General features: G+C 36.8%; 2 protein-coding genes across 2 annotated transcripts; both read left to right on the top strand.

Annotated features, from left to right (window-relative positions):
• Positions 1–259: 259 nt before the first annotated feature.
• On the top strand, positions 260–3,666 carry LOC146516637 (uncharacterized). The gene is made up of 5 exons (XM_085163216.1): positions 260–772; positions 1,891–1,992; positions 2,082–2,351; positions 2,959–3,095; positions 3,210–3,666. The coding sequence occupies exons 1-5, from the start codon at positions 628–630 to the stop codon at positions 3,351–3,353; spliced, it is 798 nt and encodes a 265-aa protein (XP_085019342.1). The 5' UTR covers positions 260–627; the 3' UTR covers positions 3,354–3,666.
• Positions 3,667–11,990: 8,324 nt separating this feature from the next.
• On the top strand, positions 11,991–16,517 carry LOC146516636 (CD209 antigen-like protein A). The gene is made up of 7 exons (XM_085163221.1): positions 11,991–12,253; positions 13,695–13,784; positions 14,292–14,348; positions 15,210–15,352; positions 15,442–15,542; positions 15,732–15,879; positions 16,217–16,517. Exons 1-6 carry the CDS (start codon positions 12,136–12,138, stop codon positions 15,877–15,879), a joined length of 657 nt encoding a protein of 218 aa, XP_085019347.1. The 5' UTR covers positions 11,991–12,135; the 3' UTR covers positions 16,217–16,517.
• Positions 16,518–21,942: the final 5,425 nt, after the last annotated feature.

The raw sequence follows: 21,942 nt of genomic DNA, 5'->3' as shown, positions 1-21,942 counted from the left end.
TAGGATGCACAAGTAAGCCCTTAGCGTGAGATTGAAGTGCTTGATTTTGGTTGGTCTTTGGTTGGTCTATGGTCTTTGAAGTCTTTAAGATACACTATGATAGACACAAGTTCGGTAGAAATTTAATAATTGTTTTGCCTCCCTTTGTGTGGTTTCCATTAACCCCTGAGAGTTGCTCAGACGGCGTGGCTCAGAGCTTTTGTTCAGCGCTCTTTTTGTTTGAAAAGATGTACAAATGACATGTGAAAGATATTTCTTCATAAGGCAAATTTTGAAAAGAAAACAGACAAGACTGTCTTCAAAAAGGTGAACAAAGTCAAACAGCTGTTCATTGACATATACCTGCCAAACAAATTCAGTTCAGTTTGATTTATAAACAGTGCATCACACACACACACACACACGCACGCACGCACGCACGCACGCACACACACACACACACACACTGCTTTGATGCAGCTGCAACCTGTGGGCGAAACACAAATAAAGTGGCCTATTATTATTTCATCTCACCAGACCTTCATTTCCTGTTAAAGAGAATCACACTTTTTCCACACAGTTCTCAGTTCTTTGTTAATCTCAAGTTCCTGTTCAGGTTGTAACTGAACCACAGCACAGTGTAACATCATGGATGACATTTATTTAAACAACATAGCAATTAATCACAGAAAGCTAAAAGGGGACCTAAATTCCTCAGAAAATATTTATGTCACTTATGATGATATCCAAACTGTGGAGATGAACAGGACTGGACCTGCACCTGCATTCACAGGTAATAAATAAATAATTTGACACTGTTACAATTTTATGCACAAACACAGGCAACTTTACTAAACAAAAAAAACCCCATTGTTTTACCTGTTTTAGCAATTTTGTATTTTGATGAATGAGATTTGACTGACCTGACTGAATAACGCTTGTTTTTGGCTACAATGTAGCTTGCCATCACCAGTGTGTGAATGTGTGTGTGAATGGGTGGATGATTGAATGTGTAAAGCGCTTTGGGGTCCTTAGGGACTAGTAAAGCGCTATATAAATACATACTGTTGTCTACAGTTTGAGCAACTATTGGCTGTATGTATGTCTCTGTGATCATAACTGATCTCATATCTCACAATACGCTAGCATTACTTACAGCAAGTGTATAGTGGCTCCTGGAAGCTCCGTCAGAAAGGATCTTTGTAAAGTTTCACTGCATCAGAGTTAAAATAATTATTAGACATGGATGAACCGTCTCAGACAAATGTTTCTGTGTTACTGTAAATGTGTTTTACTATAGTCTGTTCTGGTTTTGAGATCAGAATCTTAAGAGAACTCTCCTGACCCCCGTCATCAATGCTTTTCAGTTATCCTAAAAAAAAACCAATGTAGCAAATGTAATGTAAATAACAAAAGAGTTTTGGGAAATTAAAGCATTAAGTCTTTTATCATTCTGGCAAAATATCAAAAAAGTATCACCCCAACTTAACTTAAACAATATCGAAGAGAGTTGTGTTTTTGCTATCATAGTAGGTGGGTAATGGATCAGAAATTAAAACTAGGTCATCATGGTGATATAGATTTTTAAAAATCAGGGAAACAAAGAAAATAGAATTTATTATTTTTGTCTAAATGACAAAAGGACTGCAGTCTTCTGTGATAAGAAAGGGTCCCCTGTGATGGAGAGACCCATACCTATCACATGGTAGCCCAGTGCATAACAGAACAGTTTTTCTGTGTTTGTTTGTCAGGAAGGCAGTATTTGCACTCTGGGAATAGTTCTGATTTCTGTTGTGCATGCAAAACATAAAAATAACCACATATTTTTAGAATAGTGCATGGAGAGATAGCACAGGGTTGTTGTTTTTTTCATTATTCTAAAACTTCACAAATCTTGACTTATATGCCTAGGTACTAAATTTGTGAAGAAAAGTTCCTGCAGAGCTGCTGTGATTCTTCTGGGCCTACTGTGTCTTCTTCTCTTGATTGGACTCATAACTCTGTTTTTTCTTCGTGAGTACAGCAGTTAATATAATCTTCAACAGGTGATGTGTAGTTGTTTAACATGGTTTTCATATTTTAATTTCACGTGCTCAACGCAGTCACCCAAGGCAAATCTCAGCAGACGATGGAGATGATGATGTCATACAACCGTTATGAAAACTTGACCAGAAAGTGGAATGAGTTGCAGACCAGTTACAGCAGCCTAACAACTGAACAACACAAGTTACAGACCAGGCACAGTATTCTGAAAATGGAACGAGACCAGCTACAGAAAAGCTACAACAATATGGTGGAAGACAGAGGCCAGCTCCAAAAGAGACTTGAAGACATGACCAAAAATAGAGATGATCTTCAGAGAAAGTCTGTTGGTAATTATTGTTATTTCACCTCCATTAAAACAAAACAAGTTTTGGGGGGATATTTTTAAGTAAGGCACACATGTTTTTTTTTCTCAGCACATTTATAATCCTATTAAGGTTTAGGAAAAATATTAGGAAAAGTAAGGTTCAGTGGATCCCAAATGACATCTTAAGTAAATCTTGGAGCTAAATGTGACTCAATAAAAGTTTGAAGTTTTGAAATAATAGAAATTTATTATCCAAAGCAGCACACATGCAGTGTTGGTTCACCGTGTTTGATTTATACAGTATATGTCACATCACCCAATTAAAACCACTACAAAAGAGCTGATATAATACTGTAATATCTCAGTTAAGACTGCATTTAATCACTTAATTCAGCTGACTTCTTCACCCAGGCTGAGCTAATTCATGGTGTGTCTACTGTTTTTCATTTCTCTATTTTGTTGTTAAAAAACTGTCAAACAATCAAATGCAGAAGTGATTCCACTACTGACAGCTGCTAGAAATGACAAAAGCAGCATCAGGCCTCCTAACAGTGATGAGTTCACTGCTAGGAAAAACTCATTTCACTTCACCTGCAGACATTCCTGTGTTTTTTTCTTTCCTTTAACAGGTTGTCTGCAAGAATGGATGCACTTCAATGGTAGTTTATATTACATTTCTTCAAACAAGAAATCCTGGCAAGAAAGTAGAAATGATTGTCTCCAGAGAGGTGCTGATCTGGTGATTATCAACAGCAAAGAAGAACAGGTGATTTTCTAAATGTGGTTTCTGTCTATATGTGTGTTGTATATATGTTATATATATGTTATATAATATATATATATATATATATAATGTATATATTTTCTTTCTCTCAATAAGGAATTCACAAGAAATTTTCAAAAGCTGATGTGGATAGGATTGACTGACAGTGAGAAAGAGGGGATCTGGAAATGGGTGGATGGTTCTCTGCTTGTTACAAGGTTTTACTTTTTTCTTATTGTGCTGCACCACAAGATAAGTTAAGTTAAGTCTATCAAGTCTTAAAATCATTTATATACGACCTTGTGTCAGTGAGTGCAATGTTAAGAGAAATTACAAAAAGATCTTCATGTCTTCTCTCTTCTCTTCACTCTAAAAAGAACATGTCAACATGGCTTAGGTCTGCAAAGTTCAACAAATCACAGAACTTCAGGAATGTGCTGTCTCAGTCAAAGTCAGAATTTCAACTAGACTGTGTTTAAACAAATGGCCAAAAAACACAGCAAACTGAAGCAGCATTGTAAATAAGAGTAGACTGAAAGTCTTCTGCAACGATGTCAAACAGAAAGAACTTAATGTTATTATGTTAATGTCATTAATTTGTGAGGACCGAAGAACAGGATGTACAGTGGGGCAAAAAAGTATTTAGTCAGCCACCGATTGTGCAAGTTCCCCCACTTAAAATGATGACAGAGGTCAGTAATTTGCACCAGAGGTACACTTCAACTGTGAGAGACAGAATGTGAAAAAAAAAATCCATGAATTCACATGGTAGGATTTGTAAAGAATTTATTCGTAAATCAGGGTGGAAAATAAGTATTTGGTCAATAACAAAAATACAACTCAATACTTTGTAACATAACCTTTGTTGGCAATAACAGAGGTCAAACGTTTACTATAGGTCTTTACCAGGTTTGCACACACAGTAGCTGGTATTTTGGCCCATTCCTCCATGCAGATCTTCTCAAGAGCAGTGATGTTTTGGGGCTGTCGCCGAGCAACACGGACTTTCAACTCCCGCCACAGATTTTCTATGGGGTTGAGGTCTGGAGACTGGCTAGGCCACTCCAGGACTTTCAAATGCTTCTTACGGAGCCACTCCTTTGTTGCCCGGGCGGTGTGTTTTGGATCATTGTCATGTTGGAAGACCCAGCCTCGTTTCATCTTCAAAGTTCTCACTGATGGAAGGAGGTTTTGGCTCAAAATCTCACGATACTTGGCCCCATTCATTCTGTCCTTAACACGGATCAGTCGTCCTGTCCCCTTGGCAGAAAAACAGCCCCATAGCATGATGTTTCCACCCCCATGCTTCACAGTAGGTATGGTGTTCTTGGGATGCAACTCAGTATTCTTCTTCCTCCAAACACGACGAGTTGAGTTTATACCAAAAAGTTCTACTTTGGTTTCATCTGACCACATGACATTCTCCCAATCCTCTGCTGTATCATCCATGTGCTCTCTGGCAAACTTCAGACGGGCCTGGACATGCACTGGCTTCAGCAGCGGAACACGTCTGGCACTGCGGGATTTGATTCCCTGCCGTTGTAGTGTGTTACTGATGGTGACCTTTGTTACTTTGGTCCCAGCTCTCTGCAGGTCATTCACCAGGTCCCCCCGTGTGGTTCTGGGATCTTTGCTCACCGTTCTCATGATCATTTTGACCCCACGGGATGAGATCTTGCGTGGAGCCCCAGATCGAGGGAGATTATCAGTGGTCTTGTATGTCTTCCATTTTCTGATGATTGCTCCCACAGTTGATTTTTTCACACCAAGCTGCTTGCCTATTGTAGATTCACTCTTCCCAGTCTGGTGCAGGTCTACAATTCTTTTCCTGGTGTCCTTCGAAAGCTCTTTGGTCTTGGCCATGGCGGAGTTTGGAGTCTGACTGGTTGAGGCTGTGGACAGGTGTCTTTTATACAGATGATGAGGTCAAACAGGTGCCATTCATACAGGTAACGAGTGGGGGACAGAAAAGCTTCTTACAGAAGACGTTACAGGTCTGTGAGAGCCAGGGATTTTCCTTGTTTGAGGTGACCAAATACTTATTTTCCACCCTGATTTACGAATAAATTCTTTACAAATCCTACCATGTGAATTCATGGATTTTTTTTTCACATTCTGTCTCTCACAGTTGAAGTGTACCTCTGGTGCAAATTACTGACCTCTGTCATCATTTTAAGTGGGGGAACTTGCACAATCGGTGGCTGACTAAATACTTTTTTGCCCCACTGTAGGAGGCAGAAGTTGAAGCCAATGTAAGTGTTTAATGTCATTAAGTCCAAATGTTACAAAGTTCAAATCCAAAATTTCTGTAATAAGATAAGCTCAGAAAACATTGGAATACACAACTACACAGACAACATGAAGGAAGGATCAGACAAGATTTGCAAGAGTGGAAACAAGAGGGGAACTAAAAACAGCTGAAAAACAGAGGAACAAGATTAACTTAACTTTGCTAAGAAGAACCCAAAACATAACTCATACACAAAATAAGATTCAGAAAAGCACAAAACCTTGGGCACTGAGTAATATGTCATGTATTTTTATTTTTTATTTTTTGTTGCTGTTGGGGTCAAATACAGTTTAAAAATATGGATACAACATGATGGCTTGATGTTTTAGAAGAGATTTCCCAAAATGATTTGACAAACAGGAAAAATATTGCAGTCTTATAGCAACATAATTTTTGATATCTGAATTTTTTTTTTGTACAGATTCCATTAAAGACTACAACTTTGTTTACTAAATCATTGTTTTTTTCAATTCACTTTATATACTGCCATTTCACAACAGTCACCTCAAGTGCTTTATCCTGTAACGTAAACTTCCTAAAATATTAAAAAGGAACCCCAACAGTTACCATATCAGCAAATGATTGATTAAGTACGGAGTGGTGTATAAACCCACAGGGAGTGAAAAGAGATGTGTAAAGAAGAAACACTCAGTGAATCACTGAAGTCCCCCCAGCAGCCCAAGAGTAATGCAGCATAACTAAGGATACAGGATCACCTGATTCAGCCCTGACAATAAGTTTAATCAAAAAGAAAAGTTTGAAGCCTAATCTTAAAGAGAGAGTGTGTCTTTTGCATTGTTTTTTTGTTTTTTGAAATATTGTATTTTGTTTGTGTTTCAGCTATTGGGCTACTTTTGAGCCAAATGGTTTTCCACAAAGAGACGAGGACTGTGCAGAAATAAAGAACTTTCATTTCCAAAACACCTGGAATGATGAATCATGTGACCTTGAGAGAGTCTGGATCTGTGAGAAGAAACTAGCTACATAAATCAGCATCCAAACTCATCACACAGTGATAGAAAACAGAAAAGAAGTTCATGAAATGTATATGACTGATCCTGTCAGCTCACTGTTTTCTACAGTATAAGCTTTGCATTAAAAGTCCTTATTATCACTTCCTTGTACATGACAGTGTGTGATATAAAGAATCTCTATATTCTGTATATCTGTATATAGCATATCCCAAATATATTTAGGAAGTATGCATACTTCCACAGTAGCAGTCAGGTACAGGTGATCAAATGCATTGGATTACCTGATGATCAGTAATTGTGAGCACCAAACTGCATTACAGTTTGGTACGGAAGCTGCTCTGCCAGCAGCCAGAAATCACTACAGAGGCTGGTAAAAGCAGCAGAGCACATCACTGGCATGAGGCTTCCTGCCATTCAGGACATCTATCTCCAGCAGTGCCTCTGCAAAGCACACAGCATCATCAAGGACCACAGCCACCCAGCACATCAGCTGTTCTCCTTGCTACCATCTGGCAGATGTTACAGGAGTCTGTCTGCTTGGACTACGAGACTTAAAAACATATTTTACCATTAAGCCATACGACACCTCAACCACAACACTTAAACAGACACACACACTCCACAGATGCACTGAGAATCTGTCCTACAGTTTCACAAGTACATTGTACACTCTGCACTGGTCACTTCATTCTTATTAGTATTCAAACAGATAAAAACCTTACTCTGTGCAATACTGTACTAACTGCCACTCAAAATTTTGTACTATTCAGATTGTACTGCTGCTCACTCCTGCCACTTTATCTCATGTGCAATATCCCATTTGCTTTATTTTTAAATTACAGAAGTCTCTTTAAATGGCCACATGGTGGTGCTGCTGTTTTGGCTCAAAAAATATTCATTTAACTCCACCAAAGTTTAAATATTTAAATTACACATCACATAAAAAGAACATAGTAAAAGATTGCCTGGTCCTAAGCAAGTCTTAAAATTCTATGAATACAACCTTACAGCTGCAACAGAAATCAATGTTAAGAGAAACAGCGGGAATACTATCTTTACATTGTAAGGTAAAGAGCTTGCAATAATACAGGATTCTTAATTCACTAATTCGTTTTTTGTATAGAGCATTGTACATTATAGATCTGAACAAAATGTCTTTTTTGGGTGGTTTATCTTGTTCTCTCTCTTGATTTTGTTTTACACAGTGAAGAAGTATTTGTGGTTTCCTCATCGTGCTTGCATATTTGTGGACCTGAAGAGAGCGTTGCTGACTACAGACAACTACAGACAGTTGCAGTGAGTGTATGTGTAGAAATGTGGTGGGTTTTGATGTTTCTTATACTCCCCACAGTAAATAAACAACCACAGATCAGATCGCCGGGGTCCTTCATTTATGCACTTAACATTGCAGGCTCCCCTGCAGGATGTGGAACTACAGGAGGGCAGGCCCATGTTGTGTTTTTGGGCTGTGTCCAGGCTCCAGAGTGGGGCCCTGGCAGAGTAGACTGATCCCTTGATTTAGTTTCTTCCATGGGGGTTGAATCTTGGTCAGACCCCTTACCCAGGACCAATTTGCTTTGGGAAGACCCAGCAGGCCAAGAAGCTCTGTCAATTTCAGGAGGGCATAATCTGTATTTTATTGTTTTACATGTATTTGAGATATACATTCATACCAAACTGTGTGGTTGCTGATGTTTTAAGTGCCCACCTGCAAATGAATTCTGGACATTCAGAAATAGGTCAGCAGGAAATTGTTGCGTCCTGTGGTAGATGATTTTACAGATCAATATCTTTCCATGAATAATAACATGCTCACCTACTGTGGGAACGTTAGTGTTTTTCTGCCTCTGTTTCACTATATGAGAAAAGTACCTAAAAAAAATACACGGTGTGCTGCTAAGCCACAAAAAGCACAGTAGACATTGTTTTCGAGTGTATTCTACAATAAAGTGTTCATTATGAGCCTGGGCAAAAGAGTTTGGCTTGGCCTGACTGACCAAGATGAGGAAAATTTCTGGAAATGGGTGGATGGGACAACTTTGGCCAAAAGGTATTGGAATGCTAATGCAAAGTAAATTTGCAGCTAATGTTAATATAATTAGATTTTAGTGTAGTATTGGATAATTCTGACCCAGTGATAACACTGGATTTATTTTTGTCCTCCTCTGGAGATCATGAAGGTGAATGCAAAATCCAGTATATCCAGTTTGCTGACAGTTAAAATATTTCACTCTAGGCTTAAACTTCATACACTATTAGTTAACTTTATTTCCCATTATTATTAGTGCAAAATAGATTTCACTAGAACATTGTCCTTTTATCAATTTTTTCCGGTCACAGCTACTGGTACCATCCACAGCCTGACAATGGAGGAGGCGAACATATTGAAGAGGATTGTGCCAAGTTACTAAATTACAACAGTGATATGTTACTCAAATGGAATGACATACTTGCTTAAAAACTAATCACTGGATTTGTAAAACTGTCTTAACAAATGTCTTAATGTTATTTTTCAAAAATATAAAATCTCTTACCACTGTCACAGAGATGATACCCTGTTTCTCTTTCATGTACAATCAACATTCAGACCTTCGCTGCATTGTACACATAATCTGTCCAAAATATGTTTAAATCCATCAAAAAAAAGTACTACACAGTTCAGCATGAAGCACTTTACTTTAAGCAGGAAGAAGCAGACCATGTGACATGTCATCATGTATCATACTGTATCGCCCAAAAGTATTTAATACAACTTTAGTCTTTTTGCAATATACCAAATATATTGTTGTTCATTTTATTTTTTCCCATGTTTCCGTGTATGTATTTGTTTTTGTTTCATCTATTTAGATATAATGCTATTTTCTCGAACTGTTTTCACAAGAATGACCCTTGTTCTAATAGTTCTGTAAAACATTCAGCTGAATTTATGCTGAATTTGAATGAAAGTTTCACGGCGGGGTTTGCCGGTGTGTTTGAGAACTGGACCCAAAAGCAGATGGTTAGAGAGGAAGTAACTAGAGTTTACTTCCCTCCACTGTGAAAGACTGCGCTGAGAAGACGCACCACAGCTCAACTCTGTGAGAGAAGAAAAAGAAAATCACAGACAAGACAATGATGGAAATGTGTCAGTGGCATTTATTGTACTATGAATATAAATCATGTATTCTGTTTAGATGTTTAAACTGTACATCGTACTTGCATATCAGACTATACTGAAGCTGAAACTAGGATCATACTGTGCAAATAACTCTAGTGACTCCTAGTGCCAGTTTCAGAAAAGACACTCTATAGCCTAAAATGCTAGACATTTTAATTAATTCACATTTGCTCTTCTAAACTGCCTGATCGAATACATTAACTTAATACAATATTTTAAAAAGGAAGAAGGAAAAACATTTATTTCTTGTATGCTTTCTTCGCAGTGGCAAAATTGGAATTAATACTGTTATCAAATACATAAATACCTGCTTAGTAATTGATTCTGAAATACAATTAGCAATATGCACCAGGAGTCATTGCATAAAAAATCCTGGGACACTTGTATAATAAGGAACTATTTTTGCATTTTTTAAAAAACCTTCAATTTTTAGACACCAACTCCCAGATTTCCCATAATCAAGCTGTGGGCAACAACAGAAAAAGATTAAATAAAATTATAAAGTTTCATTTCAAGCCTGTCCCTCTCATCCTTAAGTCTTGTTATGGTGTTTAGGATGCAAACTGAATATCACATCCTCAATCTAAGCGTTAAAGCATGTATTGCTTTGGAGATAATTGCAACTCACAACCTTTTTGCATGTACTATTTCTTTGTCCTCGTTATACCTTTGCAGTCTTTTTCACAGTCATGCTCAAGGAAACTTGGATATGTGCACCTGAGCCCAGTGTGACTGTTGGAGTTGCACAGTTGATGATGTGTGTTACATCAGTCTGTTACCTATACAGTTCCACTTCCAAATAATGCAACATCAACCATTAAGTAATCGGTTTTCACTGTCAATGTTGACACTAAATTAAAATGTAAAATGAGTCTTTTGCTGTTTCACACTGTGGGTTCTAGTGATCAGCTGAGTTTTGTGATTTGATTCATGATTAATTGTAGTATTCATCATGGTATTCTTAATCATCTTCCTTGTTTTTCTGTCTGTGCCTCCCTGTGTCTCATTCATTTTGGGGGGGGGGGGGGGGGGGGGGGTTCATTTTCTTTTCTGTCAGTTTTGTTTCCTGTCTAGCTCTCCCTGATTCTCTAATGCTTTTAGCCTTCAATGTACATTTTTTAAAAACTTAATCCCTGGCTGTTTGGGTCTCTGTAAAGAGATCTGACATATTCCTTTGGAAAACTGAACTTTTACCACACTCTGTTGCTTCATCAGGAAGATTACGTAGTCTCCGCTTTGTCATCGATCACTAAGAGTTATGCAATGTTGGAAATTTTGGCTTGTCACCTCAAGCATTACCATTCAAAACATTTTTATTGTTGCTATTCTTTTCCCACATGGCTGCATGACTAGGAAGAAAAATCTTTGCCATTTATTTATTTATTCTGCGGCCTCACAACCTTTTTTAACCACAACATTTTTACTGCCGTCGATGGTACTGTTAGTAAATGGCATCTACAATTCTGCAAACAAACATTTTAATAAATGACCCAGTGTTTCTAGTTTTAAAAGACTTAAATACATTAATATTAAAATGACTTGCTAAATATTATCATGTTTAACAAAACGAGTCAATGCTGTCCTTCATTATAATTTGTATGGTCTTAATTTATCGCATATTATTTGTCATTATGTTGAATTGGGCTTTTCACAATATCAGGTTTCACTACAATTAAGATATTGCTATGTGTCTGAAAAATATAAAATATAAATATAAATGCTATGAGCCACACAGAGGTTGGTTTAGATTTGATTGGGCAATATATTGTCGTAATAAAAATTAACCAATGGGCTGCTATCAGTGCTTGTAGGGCCAGTGCACAGTTACCCTTCAAGCCAGCCTGTAGCCTGTATAATTCCAGGCTATAGGCTGGCTTGTAGCCTGTAAAAAGTGCAAAATATATATAATGACTCATTCAATTCAATTCAGTTTTATTTATATACACCAAATTACCAGTCCAACCCTATTTATGGGTTACTTTAAAAAAAAAAAGAAAAGAAAGAAGGTTCACAAGGTATTACAGGAAGCAAAGGAATTGATTAAATAAAAGAGAAAACAGCTGCACTTTAAAGGCTCGGGGTACAATTATGCATAAATTATTCATAAGCAATCCATAAAGGTTAGTTATAAATATATTTAAAATAGATTAAATCACTGAGTCCTCCAAATTTGACCACCACCTCATCCACACTGGATCAAACTCCTATGGTTCCTCCCGCCGGTTCTGGATGCATAGCAGGGCTGGCCCATGTGCCCTGGCTGATCATCATCGGGAAAGGCCAGACTACCAGACCACCTACCACTGTTGCCTTTTCCATAGCGTTCTAAAGAACTGCTTTTAGCATTAGTTTTCCTTGGGAGACCCTATACTACAGACAAACTGCCACCTGCAACAAATCACTATTAATTATGACAGACAAATCCCAATAGAATTACTGGTTTTGGAACACTGGGTGTTCCCCCAGAGGAACTGGTCCATTGGAGGTGGGGGGTGAAGGGTAAAACCTATGTAATACTGAGCAAAGTGAAGGACAGAAAGAGGAAACAAGCAAACAGAAAAGTATAAAAGAAGAAGTGGATTCTACATCATCATTGACACTCTCCAGGCAGTTGTTTAAAAGATGGCAAGAGCTGCCCATAGAGAGCAACTAGAGATTACTATGGATTATGCAAATCTGCCTGATGTGTCAGCCAGAAGTCGCTCTAATAAACACAGTCAAGGGGCTGCTGCTGCACCAGGTAAGAAATAAATCATTTAGATTTTTCTTTAATAGCAACGAGAAAAACACATTTTTAAAGGTATATTTTAAATGAAGCAATAATTGATGTACACATGTTACTGATGTATACATATTTTGCAATGAAAACTCTTACTGATCTAATATGTCATTTTATTCATTTTGCTGTTTTGTGAGCTAATAATGAGCTTTTCTCTCTTCTGTATTTATTTGGGCAGCACGGTGGTTAGCACTGTTGCCTCATAGCAAGAAGCTCCTGAGTTCAATTCCACCATCAGGCTGGGGTCTTTCTATGTGGAGTTGACATGTTCATCCCGTGTTTGCGTGGGTACTCCGGCTTCCTCCCACAGTCAAAAGACATGCAGTTAGTGGGAATAGGTTAATTAGAAAACTAAATTGCCGATAGATGTAAATGTGAGCGCAAATTGTTGTCTCTGTCTATGTGTTAACCCTGCGACATGCTGGCGATCTGTCCAGGGTGTACCCTGCCTCTTGCCCCAAGACAGCTGGGATAGGCTCCAGTGCCCCCTGCGACCCTGAAAAAAGACGAGAAGAAGCGAATGGATGGACCCAAAACCTCAAATTCCTAGAACTCAACTTTTTTTTTGAATGAATTAAGAAGTCAGTGCCACCAAAATTACAAGATTTTTGAAAAAAAAAACCCCAAAAAAACCAAACAGGAAATGTTTAGAAACTTTGGCAGAGTGACAGCAGAATCTAGAACTGTGTTCTCCATTTCTGTTTATATTAGTCAATTCCTTCTCTACCAAACTATCATTTATGAACATAACTAACTGCTATTGTGCATCGAAGTGAATTCTAATTTAATGGGTATTTTAAAAAAACAAAGACATAAGTTCTCATGTACAGTAATGCTGGGGGTGGAGAGTGAACCAGGGTATGGGATGTATAGCTATATACAGAGCAATTGAGTAAACAACAAAAAATATTTTCACAGAACTGCACAGAAAAAAAATGTAGACCATCAATACCACAAACGCATAAGCATACAGAAACTTGCATCGAAGGCGCTCCTGGGTTACAGGGAAAGAAGTGCCATGCTGTGTCCATCTTCTGCATTCTGTTCTCTCTTTCCTTTGCAAAACCACGACACATTCTTACTCCACCATGCTCGCAAATTGATGTAACTGTTTTAAGTTTTACAGTTGTTTTTACATAACTCATCAACATAATTTTCCACTAAAATGCTTTTACCAGGATCATCGTCTACATAAAGAAAATTCATTTATAATAACTTTCCAAACAATCATTGTTTATACTGCATATTTGCCTAATATTTAAATGAAAACATGGAAATGCAGATATCTTTCAGTTTTGTGAGTTTGTCAGGTTTAGATGAGTAAGGTTAGCCCAAAAATTCTGCAGACCTGTTTCTTTAAAGAGGCTACTTAAAGAGGACTTTTTATATGGGTGTGTTGCAGGGAGAAAACTATTGAGACTGGTTGCTGTTAGCTTTGGACTCCTGTGTATCCTCCAAGCTGCTGTCAACATCTCCCTGCGTTTTGCTTTCTGTAAGTAACGTAATTAAACGTTTACACACTTTTTTTAAAATCAGATATTGGAACAGAGTACTGCCCTAGTTTAGTTTTGTTGTTTTATCACTGTGTACATCATTGATTAATGACAAGATGAAACATTTGTAATCCTGTGTCTAGTTTTCATTTAGTTCACTAATACTGAGGGCAAGGAATTGTAATACGTACTGTTAGAATTAATAGTTGTTTGACATTCAGACAGAGAAAAAAGATTTGGGGAAGTTTAGATTCAAAAACATCAAGTCAAAATGCAACCAAAGAACCCCTAAAGATTGCGTTAGAAAAAGGAAGAGACTTTCCAGTTAAAGTCATGTTTCAGTTTTTGAGTACCAAAAAACTCAAAATAAAGCCATAGTCATGAGGTACTTACATTTCACTGTGACACAAAATGTTTTCCAGTATCGGTTTGAAGAAAAAGTAATTTTAGGCATTTTTTGGAGGGAGGGCTTACATTCTGTTGACGACATGTTTCTGCTTTTGCAGACAGTAAAACATCATGTATTGAGACAGTGGAGACCGAAGAGCTGAAAAACCTCACTGGTAAGCATGAGTTTGTAAACTTTGTAAAGAGGCCTTTCATACACATATATGTACATATACTAAGGGTTAATAATATCAACACTTTGGTATACCTGGGTATCATGTAGGATATATTACAATAAATGAGTCTTTTTTATCGCTAATCAAATTAATGCAACATTCTCAAGCTGTAAATGAGAATTACATTCAAATGGTTACAGCAGGATTTTGTTCTGTGGTAGGCGGCATGATTTTATTCACCATCTAGAGTTAATTAAATGAAAATTTACACCAACTTAAACTTAACATGTTACAGCGTTTTACTTCTCACTTTTTGTATTTGACTGTTTTTACCCTTGCAAGGCCCTTCCTCATTAGCAAACATTGTGTAAGTTCTGTAAGCAAGACTTACAATACTTAAAGGAGATCTATTTAGCTCATTTCCAGCTTTATAATTCTTATTCTTGGACTCTGCTTAAATTGTTGTGCTTTTCGCAGTCTATAATACTTCTTAGGCCTCTTATGTTCAGCATTCTTGCGGCCTCTTGGTTTATCTTTTATTTAAAAAACAAGCACTTTCCCTTTTAAGAAGACTCAGAGCATTTGAACTGTGACCACAAAGGCCCTGGGTTGACCTTATTAGGAATATCATCTCTAAATGACAACATACTGAACACAGCAAATTAATAAATAAACAAATAAATAAAGCAAAGACCGCCTCTGAAGTCTGATAATTTTGCTTAAAGAGATTTTTTACATAAGCTGACTATTTAAAATGTTCTCATTTTTAACAGGAGCCAAACTTTAGAATAAAACTGTTAATGTAAATTTATGTGTTAATCTCTGAAATATTAAATGTTGTTTTTTTTTCTCCAACAACAGATCAATATTTTCAACAAGGATGGGTCTATTTCCGCCCAAGTTTCTATTATATTTCTTCTATTGCGAAATCCTGGAACGACAGTAGAGACGACTGTTTACAGAGAGGTGCAGACCTGGCAATTATCAACACCAAAGAAGAGCAGGTTTGTGAATGTGACGTAATAATAATGGAAAGAAATTCATAAATACGTGATTAGTTCCATTAATTAATTATTTACTTTTGATTTGCTAGGACTTTACAAGAAACTTTAAAAAAATCATGTGGATTGGACTAACTAAGACAGCCATGAAAGGGACATGGAAATGGGTGGATGGGACTCCACTGAGCAAAAGGTTTATACATTATTGTTTTATTCTACTTTAATCAGTGGCAAAACTAATGCCCTCACATATTGTTGTGCCAGATTACTGCAGTTGATTTAAGGAAGCTATTTGAATTTTCTAACTTTCTAACTTGTCCACATTATAGTGAGCTGCATGCATCCTGGATTAAATTCTCTGTTTTGTTTGTTTGTTTTTCAGTTACTGGGGACCTGATGAACCCAATGGTTTTGAAGGAAAAAATGAAGACTGCGTCGAAATAAATTTTTTTGATTTCGAAAACAGCTGGAATGACATACCATGTGAAAATGAAAACTTCTGGATCTGTGAAAAGAAACTGTCTTCTTAAGTAAGCCAGTAACATCGTGCAAATACACTTCCTCATCTGAAGACTTAAAATCACATTTCATGTACAAATGCCTGAAAGCTGTCTCACAATCCTTTGACTGCATACTGCATATGTGAGCAGTGATATTGCATATGTGCATATGAATATGTGATATTGATGAGATAGTTTTGCTGTTTTTCAAACTCACACACACAATTTGTGAAGTGCAGTAAGTTTGATCACACAGGTCAACATCTTAAATGACTAAAATAACTAACAACTACAAAGTCTGGTTGGTATGTTTAATTGTCTGCCATTTCTCTTTTTACATGTTGAATTTTCTTTGCTGCATAACAAGGGCGACTTTGACAGAACTCACCGAAGATCTAAGAGTTGTAGATTGAAGTGGAAGATAGAAGTTAAGAAAGTCTCTCGGATCCATTTATAAAACAACTGCAGATTTCAAGATAATTGGTTCAAACAAATGTGTAAAAGTACAAGTTATTTCAAAGAGTAACCACTTTGCCAAGGTCTCAAAAAAGACCTACACTCTCACATTTAAATGTGACAAAAATGCAAGGAGCTAAGAAATCAGGAAGGGCGCAAATTGTTTTTTCAAAGCACTGTATGTAACGGTCAAAAAATGTATTTACCAATAATCATGCCTCTTCTGTCCAAATGCAACCTTGAAAGATTAATGCATGCTCTTATAACCTTTCTGCCATGTACTTTTTTATCAGAATTTGCCAGGCCTGCATTGCTTGCCTACGGCTGGTGTAAAATGCTGCAGCTTGATTTTTATGTGGTGCAAGCAAGCAAGATCATGCCACCTCAAATCTTAGCCTCCCTTCACTGGCTTCCAGTTTGTTTACTAATCTATTTTAAAAGGCTTGTTGTGGCCCCTTTTATCTGTGCCAGCTGCTGGAAACATATGTCCCGTCTTGTTCTCTAAGATCAGCAGACCAGATGCTTTTGCTCGTTCCAAAGATGCAACACAAACTCAGAGGTGATAGACCTTTCACAATTTCACATCAGACTTCTCCCTTTGCCATTTTTAAATCTCTTTTGAAGACACACTTTTACACCCTGGCCTTCAGTAGAAAAGTTCACTGTCATCTTGAGTTACTTTTTGTGTACTCCTTTATTGTTTAACTTCTACTGCTGTTTTGTGTTTCTATATCTGTTACCCTCCGGCCTGTGTTTGTCTTTTATGTTTGGTGATATTGATAGGCCATGGTGGTGTTTTTAAAAGTGCTTAATAAATAAAGTAATATGGTATTGTATGGTATATTTAAAATAGAAGCGGCAATCATGTAGCTGCTGCAAACAGGTTAAACAGAAAAAGACAGTCACCTTTAAAAATAGTTGCATCAGTCACCAATTTCCTGTTGAGCAGAGACACATACATAATTGGGCCTCTTTTAGAAGGTGTTCCTTATTAGAGTATCTACAAACTGCCACCTCAACATCAGACATCGGCAGTTCTAGAATGGAAATGGATAATATCTATGCTAATGTTGACGGATTTTCAGGAAAACACAGCAGGAAGAAGTGGGAGACACACGATTCACAAAATGTTTATGGTAATGTGTTGCTTCACAACCAAACTGATGCTGCACCCTCAGGTAATACATCTGTTGAAAACCTATGTTTGAAAACCTGATTGAATGTTTATGAATTTTTGTGATAATTTTCACCCAGGTGTTGACTGACGTGATAACACTGCAAAGAAATAATTGTTAGATCCAGCACATAAGTTTAGAAACCATTCGAGTCAGCTTACAAGTGTAATTTTTGTGACTGGCAACCCCAGAAAACTATGTGTACTGACCAAGTTAATACATACAGTGTATGAAATAAGGCAACAATATGGTATGTCATGCATGTAAGTGTAAATAATGCAGTGTAAGTACACAATCATTTGGTGACTGGGTTTGAGTTAGTGTCACAGTAAATTTTTTCATGTTCGCTTCTGCATTGATCAACTTCTGCTGAGGTAAGTGTGCAAATATGTGGATAAATTTAGAACATGACTTTTTAAAAAGATGATCATTTTTGTTCTTTGCCCCACATTAAAGAAGAAAAAGCAAAAAAAATAATAATAATGTGGCCCTGTACTAATGACGTAAAAATGATGTAATAATTAATTTCATATTAAAAAGGTAAAAGTTAAATGAATAACATGTGATTACCAAATAAATACCCAAGAAGCCTACCAATGATAACTTCTGCTATCAGTACTATCACTATTAGTCTAACATTTATTATGGGAAACACATTCAAGTGAATGAGATGAAATAATTTAGCAATGCCTAGATTATATTATATATATAATATAATATAATATTATATTATATTATATTATATTATTTGCTAATAATAATACTGCATTCTATTTGTATTTGGATACAAATAGTAAGGTAGCCTCAAGAGAAAACTGAAACCTGCGCTGAGGTAATGAAAACCACTGCGTGTACTGATGAAGGCTGTGCTGGCTTTTATTCTCATGTCAAAATTCAACTCACTCTAAGTGATGTGATGTGTTCTGTGATGTGAAGCTTTGATAAAATGTACATTCATTTGGAAGCAAACAAATAATACATTTCTGGTTTGCTTCAGCGTCTGGACATGCAAAGAAGAATTCCTGCAGAGCTGCTGTAGTGTTTCTGGCTCTGTTGTGTCTTCTCCTCCTGGCTGGACTCATTTACATGGTTTTCTTATGTGAGTATTTTTTTTAGTATGCTGATGATGCCCTAAGGAGATAACTCTGGTTGATTTTTTTCTTTATTTGTTTATGTGTCAAATGCAGATACCAACAGCAACTTTGATTGGAAAATGGAAAAAACTCTGTTACAGAACAGTTACAACAATCTGACTGAAGAAAAAGACCAGTTTCAGAACAGTTACAACGATCTTTCTAAGATAAAGGACCAGCTAGAAAGTGAATATAACTCCCTTAGTGATCAAAGTAATAAGTTACGCTCCAGTTATGAAAGCCTTGAAAATCAAAGACTCCAGTTAGAGACAAAATACCAAAACCTTAGTGATCAAAGACGCCAGTTAGAGATAACATACGAAAACCTTTATGATGAGACCAGTTTCAATAATCTGGTTCAACAGATAGAGCAACTACAGACACGACTGGAGTCCATGGCCAAAGCCAAAAATGATAATCAGTGAAAGCTGGAAGATTACTATCTTTCATCTCCTCTCAACTACGAAAACACTAATTTTAATTGGGGAAAAAAAACTCTAGTCTATTAGTCTATTAGAAGAAACAATAACGGCATTCATATGTTCCAGTTATCTTTAAACTTGTATCATTATACCAAATTATGTGCAGCAGCTTGCAAAACTTTGGTAATATACATAACCGCTAAATAACCTTTGTAATAACTGATGATTCAATTTGTTCATAAGAAGAAAGAGTTGTAATTAAAAGCTCCAGAAACAGCAAGTAAAATGGACTTTGTGATGAAGTCAAAGGGAGAGTTTTAGAAAATAAGCACAATACATAAAATTTAAATTTAAGATGTGACATTAAACGGTCTTTACTGATTACCATCTACCATCCTGTAAATACACTGCTCCAAAAATTAAAAGAACACTTTTTAATCAGCATATAGCTTCAATTCAATTAAACTTCTGTGATATTGATCTGGTCAGTTAAGTTGCAAACGGGGTTGTTAATCAGTTTCAGCTGTTTGGTGTAACTAAATTTAATAACAAGTGCACCAGAGTGGCAGCAATGAGTCAACCTACTCAATTCAATTAATAATTATTGATATAGCTCCAAATCGCAATAACATTCAAGGTGCTTTATATTGTGAAGTAAAGACCCTACAATAACACAGAAGGGTTTTACAGCTTTTAAGTTTTTTGCCTTCCTCGTCTTCTTAAACAGTTTTTTCACTAGTTTTGTATTTGGCTGGGGTCAGTGTTATTATAGGGCAGGGATAGTAGGTAGAGTGGTCGTCCCATGATCGGAAGGTTGGGGGCTCGAATCCACTGAACGGCTACCCTGTATTTGTGTACTAAATACTGTGAATAACAGGGTCTAAAAACACATTTTGTTTTGTTTTGGGGTTTTTTCTAAGCTTATAATGATGTTTTAGACAAGAAAAGTATTGTCTATTATAATATTTGACTGAAAATAAAACCGCTTTGATGGAGCTTTACTTCAAATTGTAATTTAAATTGTAATTTTTTTTGTCCACGTTGACTTATGGTGTGCTGACAGTGTGTATGTTAGATTATTATTTCTTCAACAGGAAGGTCAGTGTTAAGACTTTTTAAGTTATCAGTTGTAAAAATTAACATTTTTCACTGTATAACAGTTTATTGTTCCACGTGCCTCTGTAGAAATTTACATCTTGTATCTTGTTGTTGTTACTTTTTCAATACCAGCTTTCCTGTTTTAATATAAATGTATCAGCCAAAGTTAGTTGTACTGCACTGTATGTGTGATGGTTCATGTGGAAATAAAATCAGCATAAAAAAAAAAAAACACATTATCTGTATGGGTTAAAGTGGGCCAGAAGGATCCAGAATAGTATTCCAACACCTTCACTTGAGTGAGTAATCAAATTTGACTGGAAAGTTTAACCATATGACTTTGAAATTATTATACTTTTATTTTATTTATGTTTTGTTTTTGTTTTTTTTGCTGCTCCCTAGCGTTGCATCCAGTTAGGACACTTTGGAGATATTTACTAAGTATTAAAAATAATGACCTCCCAGCACCAAAACATCCCTTTTTCCTTCTCATCCACTGTGATGCATTTATGGTGCACATACGGTACCTCAGCATGTAGCTAGCTCTGCTGAAGAGCATCAACAGAGTGGCAAATTATTTGAAAGACTGATTTACAAACAGCTCAACAAATATGACCTAACACAGAAACAGTTTCTGTGTATAGCTGGTTAATGTGCAGCTGCTGTATTTGTTTAGTAGTAGATCAGCAGGAAATCGCTGCATCCTGTGGTAGAACAGTGAACCAGACCCTCACCTACTGTGGGAGGGTTACTTGTGTTTGTTGCCTTTAAAATAATAAATGATTCACTGAACTGCCAATATAAATCAGTCTGATAAAATTGGTCACCAAAGGTAATTAATTCCACTAACTTCCTCGTGTCAGTCCACTTTATGAAAAGCATTTTTAATTAGGTATGCAGCTCTTGAAGGACAACTGCCCAGCAGAGTAGGACTGACTAAAGATGTGGCTGTTGATCATATATACAGATATTTAGACCGTGAGACCATAACACCATCACAGAAACAGGAAAATGGATCTTCAAATACAATTTATGAAAATGTATATGAGACCAAAACTTTGTGAGTGGACCTGCTTTCTCAGGTAAGGAGTCTTTGTCAATTTGGTCATATTTGCCAAGAGAGAAAGCCTAAGAATATCATGATCAGGTACTGGCAAGACCCAAGAAGCAGACTTTGTGGTCAGTACTCAGTTAATTGAACTTTACTATCAAGTAGGGGCTAGTGAGTTTGGGGGGTAACGGGTGCTCTGTCACAGAGCAGGGTATAAACTAGAGTGGTCTTAACTGACGGGGAAGCAGACTATGGGTGAGAAGCTAGGTTAGACAGGTGGAGTTTCTGTGGTTGCACAGGTGGTGCAAAAAGAGAGCAGATTTGTTGGAGATTTTACCGGCCTCAAGGCCAGTAGGCTGACTGAGCCGGCAGACCAAAGTTGAAGCTGGAGGTGCTCACAGTCTAGTGTTTGGATGGAGATTTTTTGTTTTGTTTTGTTTTAATTTCTGGAACTTGTGTTTCAGCTTAAATAAAGACTTGTTTTAATTTGATTCCCTTTTTTTGCATCTTGCATTTGGGTAATCTTGATTACTGCATTGGTCTTTGAAATATAAGAATTTTTCAAATACGAATAAATAGTTTAATTACAAAAATATTTAATTTCATATTTTAACTGTATCGTCCTTCAGAGGAAAAAAGTAGGTAGTTATTCAAAGGCCTTATACTTTGGTCATTGGACTTTTATCCAGCCACTTCAAGGGCTCATCTCTGCCATGTAAAACGATCCAGTAAAAGATATAAAAATCTCCATCCAGATG

This window comes from Neolamprologus multifasciatus, chromosome 6 (genome assembly GCF_963576455.1).
Source record: "Neolamprologus multifasciatus chromosome 6, fNeoMul1.2, whole genome shotgun sequence".
Taxonomy (NCBI): domain Eukaryota; kingdom Metazoa; phylum Chordata; class Actinopteri; order Cichliformes; family Cichlidae; genus Neolamprologus; species Neolamprologus multifasciatus.
The sequence above is the reverse complement of the archived record's forward strand: the minus strand, read 5'-3'. Positions and strand labels throughout refer to the sequence as shown.

Excerpts from the sequence above, each read along its gene's own strand:
- LOC146516637 (XM_085163216.1), top strand. The coding sequence starts at position 628 with ATGGATGACATTTATTTAAACAACATAGCAATTAATCACAGAAAGCTA. Across the intron at positions 773-1,890 it reads ACCTGCACCTGCATTCACAG|GTACTAAATTTGTGAAGAAA; the intron begins GTAATAAATAAA and ends TTATATGCCTAG. Across the intron at positions 3,096-3,209 it reads TCAACAGCAAAGAAGAACAG|GAATTCACAAGAAATTTTCA; the intron begins GTGATTTTCTAA and ends TCTCTCAATAAG.
- LOC146516636 (XM_085163221.1), top strand. The coding sequence starts at position 12,136 with ATGGCAAGAGCTGCCCATAGAGAGCAACTAGAGATTACTATGGATTAT. Across the intron at positions 12,254-13,694 it reads AGGGGCTGCTGCTGCACCAG|GGAGAAAACTATTGAGACTG; the intron begins GTAAGAAATAAA and ends GGTGTGTTGCAG. Across the intron at positions 15,353-15,441 it reads TCAACACCAAAGAAGAGCAG|GACTTTACAAGAAACTTTAA; the intron begins GTTTGTGAATGT and ends TTGATTTGCTAG.